The 7,359-nt window shown below is 42.0% G+C and overlaps 1 protein-coding gene across 4 annotated transcripts in view; it reads right to left on the reverse strand.

Moving 5' to 3' along the window:
* The window catches only part of IDUA (alpha-L-iduronidase), a 48,157-nt gene that overhangs the window by 13,848 nt on the left and 26,950 nt on the right, over positions 1 to 7,359 (reverse strand). For all 4 annotated transcript variants that reach the window (XR_008744735.1, XM_055790509.1, XM_055790508.1 and 1 more), the window contains 3 exons: positions 1,878 to 1,960; positions 1,201 to 1,308; positions 482 to 577 (listed from right to left, as the gene is read on the reverse strand). Coding sequence is in view for 3 of the 4 variants with exons in the window: in XM_055790509.1 (XP_055646484.1) it covers positions 482 to 577; positions 1,201 to 1,308; positions 1,878 to 1,960 (287 nt within the window). In the remaining variant the exon portion in view is untranslated. The remainder of the gene's footprint in view (positions 1 to 481; positions 578 to 1,200; positions 1,309 to 1,877; positions 1,961 to 7,359) is intronic.

Below are 7,359 nucleotides of genomic sequence, written 5' to 3' on the forward strand. Positions count from 1 at the left end.
CTCTATTATTGCATTTATTGGCAGAACCTCACAAACTGAGGCGACCCTTCCCTATACACTGACAGCATGAGAAGACATCCAACCTCAGCTGCATTCACAAGGTTCTTCCAAAGGTCTTGTGAGGACAAGTTCCCGAAGCATGCATCTATCAACGAACAGTTTTGCACCCTTTACCCACTTAACCCCAGTAACCTTACTTTATATTGAAATAATGAACTGCATCTTCTTCGTGTAACTTCTCTTCTGTTTTCCCTGTTCTGCTATCCCTGTATTTATACTGATGTCCAAGCAGGGAACAAAGTGTTATCAATCAGCAACATGACCTTAGCAAAACAGACTAGATATAACTTTCACATTCCTTATCTTTCTTATCTACCGTATTTCTTTGCCAGCATCTCTCCTTTCCCACTGTCAACCCTCCACCCACCCAACATACCTGTCTCGCTTTACTACACTAGTAAGTGCTCCAAAACATGCTTACCTTTCACTGTCATAGAGACATTGTCGAAGTCATGGTGGTCTGGTTCATTCCATGTTTCAAAATTCCATTTAGCAACATGTTCCAATCCATACCTATCTGCAGAAGGCCTCATTTACTAGTGAGCTATATATTCAGACAATCCTATCAGTTAGTAACTCACTGATCCAGACAATCCAATAGCACCCAGAGCTATAACAGGGTATATATATTACCTTTTTTAATAATGAGGGAAATGTGGTGTTGGTAGTTTCAAAATGATCTCTCATTTTTGATGAAGCACAGCAATATTTGAAAAAGATGAAAGATGAGAGGGAGGTGATGTGCATTACAGCCTTGTGGTTAGGGAACTCACCTCGCCTTAATGCAGGTTGCAGCTTCTGTCTCATTAGAGATATTTGAAGCTGGCATGTGGGAAGTATTCAGATTACCATGTCCTAGTGCAAGCTGGTGGTTTACAACCACAACAACATAACAAAGTTAAAAAGTCAGTCCTCAGAGGCAGGCCAAATGTGCTACCCAGAACACACTACTCATTCAGGATGTTAGTCACAGATCAGCAAAAAAACTAGCTATTATCCCACTGTCTGCTCCGGCATGCCGTCTTTCCAGTTCTGTGCTGACATCTAGGGTCTTGAAATTGATCACAATACACAGAACTTTTTGAGGTAGTTAGAAGGGATTACAACAGAACAAATAAAAGGGCTTTTTTCAAAACTTACCTATGTATCTGTTGGCCAGAAGTGTAATTAAGTTTCTCCACCTTACTACCTGTTCTTTATCTTCAAAATCAAAAAAATATCCTGATGGATTCCCCATCAATTCAAATCCTAAAAAAGGCATCAAAGATTGGTTTTCTTTTTTTGTGAATGGTATTGACTTTTGATTAACAAAGGGATTATTGCATTATCTGTAACAAACTTGTTAATGAAGAAGCATCATTAAATGGGCTTTCCTGTTTTAACATGTTCCCACCGGGAATATTTCAGATTTGAGGTTGCTCAAACTTGTTACTTGTCAATGACTACAGTAATCAATACTAATACTTACCATCATAAATTCAGGTCTCAGAGGGAACCTGGATATTTGCCGAAATTCAGTGGAAACTATACCTTTGAGTAGATGCTTCACTGGCCCTTTTAGGTACATGTTAATGTAATTTCCGAATTTATACATCTCTAACTGTTGTTGAAAGCAATGTGAAACTATTCATGTTGTCTTAATTGTTGTAAATGTGTTTTGCTCACACTTTGTGTTTATATGGATATAAGGTAAAGGCAAAAAGGAGAAGAATGGATTTTTATCAAAATCAGCTTTGGCAAAGCTAAGAATTCTCTGATGATTGCACAACATAGGCAAACAGATGTAGCACGTTGTGGAGGTAGGGAGCTGCCCTCACCTGGAATTAGCTTATTTTCCCACAGGCGATCCATAAGGTTATCCAAGGCAGTAAAATTGTAGTGAAGTTTCCCATTCATCAATCTGAAGAATACAGGTAATAAAAAGGAAAAACATAAATATTATAGCAAAGGTGGCACTTAGTTGCAGATAATGGGTCAGATGGCTGCCTTCTTCTGGCTCTCTAAATTTACATGTAACTAATGTTCTCAGAATTATACACAAACTTTCCTCCTCTAAAGTAATGGGTGCTCACCATAAGCAAGTCATGCTTCTTGTCCAACCCATGCCCCTTCCTATTCCAGCAGCAGCAGCAATAGAAGCAATATAATGAACTTGCTTGCTGGATTTTGAGTTTTTAACAGGATATTAAGATTTCTGCATCTTTGCTGAACTGAAATTTACCTAGACTTCTTTCAGCTAAGCTGTTTTTTCCGTTTCCATTTGATTACCTACTGCTAGGCCAGCTGGTTTCCACCTTGTCTCATATGCAGTCTCTCTTAATGTTCTCTTAATTTGCAATATATAATACAGCTTTCTTAGTAGTGCTTCTTAGGGGCTTAGGTCCAGCTGAGAAACAACTTTGTATCTTTCGAAGAATGCTGCATTTATGCACACGATGTGATTTTTACTTCATTGTTAGCATTTGCTTACTACTTCTCCTGTATTCCCAGGACCTCAGGCTGCAACCCTTTTATCCAGCCTTGAATATCTGTGTTCAAATACTTAGAAGTAGCCCCATGATGCACCCCTTTGTGCCAATGAATCTTGCAGGAGCACAGGTAGTAAAATTTGGGCATGCACCTGTATAGGAACACTGGAGTTCTTTTACCCAGGGGATAAAAACTGGCATTTGAATTTTATCTATGACACATTTGAAGATACCCTTTAAACTCCTGAAAGGCTTTTCTTGCCTGGTATCCAGTGAAAACAAAAATAATGTAGTATGTGGGTCAATGCATGATTTCCTGTAACTTCTGAATCTGTGGCCTGATTTAACTGAAATCTGACAAGACAGAAGTTTTGCCAGTATGAAGTGTCAAATAGGAATTAAAAATGAAGTTCTGTTGACAACATTCCGGTAGTGTGACTTGCAGCCATTTGGCCCAAGCCAAATTCTGACTTCAGTATGCCCTAAGCAAAAGGCTTTGTAAGCACCCCTGAGGTAGGTCCAGCCCTGGTCATATAAGAGGGATGATCAGGGTCTTGCCAGCAGCTCTCAAAGCTGATTTCTCCATCCTTGCCAGAGCACTACACCTAATTTCTCTGGTACAGTGCAGCCTGAGCCCTGCCTCTGCTGCCTTGCCTACTCTTTCCCAGGCACACTGCTTCTGCTTGGGTGGAAATCTGTACAAGTGAACTGCTGATGCAATGTTCTAGATGTGATGGAAGGGGGAGACACAATCACACACAGTTTCTATAACAGATCAGTGCCAGCTGGACACAAAGGATAAAAAGTGTGAATGGGGCAGCTGGCAGATCTCTTAAATCAATGATAGGCTCTGTGCTGAGATTCACAACTTCCTTCTGTGCCTTCCCATGCATTTGTGAGCCTCTTAGACTGGGCTTTTCCTCTGTGCTTTCTTGCCAAGGGAAGGTTTCAGTGAAGAACCTGTATTAGCAATCCCAAAGTTCCCAGAGAATTAAGAAAGGCAGACAAAATTGCCTAGGGAATAAAGAAGGGAAGTGTACAACCTGAAGAGGACAAAGTGCCATCAGCATCTCCGACTATGATATGGAAGATGAAAATAGGACAGGCAAAACAGATGTAACATAAGCTATATCCACTGTACCAGCTCCATCTGTGATGTAACCAAGCACACAATCTCAGCCCATGCATGGTCACACTCCTCTACCAAAGACCTGCAGCTGGCTTTTCTCTTTTAAAGTATGCCCTACCACCAGGACAGAAATTGTCATGTCTGCAGCCATTGATGGGCTTGCAGCTCCTGCCAGAGTCAAATGGAGCAGAAAGATATTTATTTACTTTAGTAGCCATAAGAGCATTTTAGAAATTACTGCTGAATGAAAGAACAGCCATTTGGAACTTGGGGGTTTTTTTTTGCTTAGACAGAGGTTAAAAAAAAAAAGTCTGACAGTCCTATTCCAAAGTTCAAAGACAAATATTCTGTTGCAAAAGGTAGCTCTACTCCCTCAGATCCATTAACTATTTCCAGTTGTACCCTGTGTTCTATTGAAATATTTGCTTACATGCACACTTACAGTCAGTGAGCATAAGAATGATTAACTGTACTGTCTTGTAAAAACTTAATAACACCATTTAGATAATAGCAAAAGAGCTATTGTCTTCCTGACTCCAGTCTAAGGTCTACACAGTACTATGTGAAAACATACAGGAAAATAAGGCCTTCGATGTGATGCATGTACACTTAAGGACCCAGCACATTTCTCCTCCTGTATCAATTAAGTAAAACATGTAAAACAGAATGCCATTGCTAGCCATGACTGAAGTGACAGTACATGAGATCCTGTGTTATATGTGTAGATGTAGAGGTACTTCTTATATCCTTGGGCTGATCTGTCACTTCATGGGAATCTTTTCTTGCTTGCAATTGGATTAAGGCAGTATGCTCCTATTAGTGAAACTATTACCTAACTGCTAGGATTGCAGCTTTCTCAGATCTTGATCTTATCCGCACCCATACTACTTTTCTGATGTGCAGTTGATGGTTCATTTTTTTTATTTATTTATTTTTTTTACATAACCTATACAGTACCACTAGAATTTGGGTTGCATGGTTGCATGCCATGAGGTGTCTGGAAGCTGTGCTGACTGCCATGCATGGGGCACAGCAGGAATCTCACAAGCTGGTATTATTTACAAACATTCTGCAGGGGGAAGATTGGCTCAACTATCAGGCTGTTACCAGGAGTCCTATAAATATAATTTTAGGACACTGAAGACCATATCAAAACTGTCACAGGCATGTGACAAGGTAAGTCCCAGACCCAGGATAAATTCACTTAACATTGTCAAAGTTGTTCAAAACAGCTTGGTATATCTGACCTAGGACCTGCTGGTGCAGCACCGCAGACCTATGACTGGGTCCTTGGTAGCAGGCTCACAGACTTTTACAGTCTTCTTTTTTTTTGGCCTGCTCATCTTCTGATCTCTCTACCCTTAAGTTATGGTTTCTAGACACCACTATCTTCACTTACGAACATGCAGAAGGTTATGTCCTTGTCATGTCATGTGAGTGCTTGCCAGACTGGGATTGTTCATGGTTTGCCGTTGGGCATTTCGATGTGGAACAGCGATCACTGTCTTGTCTATGTCTGCCTCTCAAATGTTCCTCAACTAGGCTTTTTCTGGGAGACCTGCCAGATAAGGCCTTCATCATCTTCAGTCATAACAAGCAATGACCCTAAAACATGCTTACTGGCTTCCTGGCACCAATATAAGACCCAGGCCTCAGACTGCTATACTGCAGACACTCCTGCCCGCTGGTGAGATGTCTTTCCAGTCTTTGTCATGGTGTCAGTTCCAAGACCCATTTGTACATGCCTGCTCCTAAGAGCAACAATGGTGTTGTGAACATGAAGAGTAATGATAAGTATGGAGCAGAGTCTGCTGGCTGTCATAAAATCTTGGTGCTCACATCCTTGGAGAGGCTTGCTTTGTGGGACATCCTTTGCTGAGTCAAAGGTTACAGGCCCAGGTTAACATCTGTCCGCTTGCCTCCCTTTACTGGAGTAAGGTTTTTCCAGTATGGAAGGAAATCCTTTTCAGGTGCACAGGCTGGATAGGCTGCCGAAGTGTTGTAAGATAATCATATTGTGCTTCTTATTCACACCACTTTCAGCCTACTCCCATCAACAAACTTAATCTCTCGGGAGGGCAGGGGTAAGCTAGCTTTGGCTGTGAACACCCTGCATCACAGCCAGGTCTGCCCTGGTTAGTACAGCTGTGGATACTGCTCCTTAGCCTACAGCTACAGCTTCCCTCTTGTGTCCAGTAATCTGCTGCTTCTGTTCTGCCCTGGGTTGATCCTGCTCAGGAACATCGTTGCATGCCCTCGGAAGCAAGTGCACACGCAGACATTGGACCAAGTATCTTATCTACAGAGAAGAGAGCAAGAAAAACACAGGCAGGGAGTGTTTCCATTCCAGGTAATCTTCAGTCAAGTACTGAATCTCTGATTACACGTCAAGCTAACTTTATCAAACTTTACTGTAATGTACTGAACAAATTTCCTGGGATAGGAAGCCTTGTGGCTGACCTCTGTCAGTAGCTCACAGCCTGTTTAGGAACTCTAAGGTAACAAGTAAGGTAACCATCAACAGAGCTTTGAAGAGAGCTTTGTCTGACCTAGGATTGATACGATTGGGAAATATCTATACACTTTCTCATCCTGACATTCTCACTCAGCTGATGTGGCCTCCCTCTACATTTCTGGTGGACAGTTACCATGCACATCAGAAGCTACCATAATCTGGCTTGCTTTCACCAATGTCTGAGAACAGCCTCTCTTCTGGTAGACTGGCCACAGTGGCTGGCTAGCACCACTCCCAAGGCAGCGGAGTCTGCTTACAGCCTCACTGGGAGCTTCTGCTGGAAAAGACTGCTTGCCTAGTGGCAAATGCTGCCAAGAACTAGCACACAGAACACTGGCACAAGCTTTTGGCAAAGGAGAGGTGCAAATGACATCTTAACAGTAAACAAGATTATTCAGCAGGGTATTGGCTGACCTCAGATTTGAAAGGTGCACTCCATGAGGGAGCCACCTAAAAAAAGACACTGTTCCATAGGTTTTCTGTGTTACAGTCTTAGAAAGAAGTGAAAGAGCAGTCTAAGCCACTACCCTGCTACGGTGTCTGTTCAGAGAATGAACATATTACACACCATTATTCATTTGATTAGAGATGCTTAGCTGTGTGCCAGACCATCTTTGGCCTTGTAAGCTGTTTCCTGCAAGCATACACTCCCTTGGCCATGGTGCCCAGATGTGGACCAATGGTAGCACAGTCATCATTGTTCTGATAAGTGTAAATATTCATGATAATTAAATTCCCCCTCTCATGAGTCAACTAAGGGTCAACAGTTGCAGCAGGTGACTACTATCAGGAGCATCCTTAGATACAGTGTCCCAAAAAATTGATTTTCTAGAGTCCATGACACCATTTTAGGGACCATACAGACATACAAGCCTGTCTAACCTGGAGAGAAGCTCAGTGTCCGCAGCCAAAATGTTCACTGGAAAGAAGTAGGAACAAACAGTGATAAACTATGCCAGTTCAAACTCTTGCTGCTACCAGGTTCTCCAGAAGTAACTTACTGCTTTAGCCAGAGAAGCAGACTGTTGAAGTGACAGTGAAGCATGCAAGCTGTGAGCACAGCATCTTCAAGATGAAGGTCAAAAGCTCCAGATAGGAAATGTCAGCAAGTTTTCCTTTTCCAAGAAGGCAACTTGTTGCCCTCCACATCCCTGTTACGACACAAAAGGATCCTGCCTCCTTGTTCT

Source organism: Falco peregrinus, chromosome Z (assembly GCF_023634155.1).
Source record: "Falco peregrinus isolate bFalPer1 chromosome Z, bFalPer1.pri, whole genome shotgun sequence".
NCBI classification, from domain to species: domain Eukaryota; kingdom Metazoa; phylum Chordata; class Aves; order Falconiformes; family Falconidae; genus Falco; species Falco peregrinus.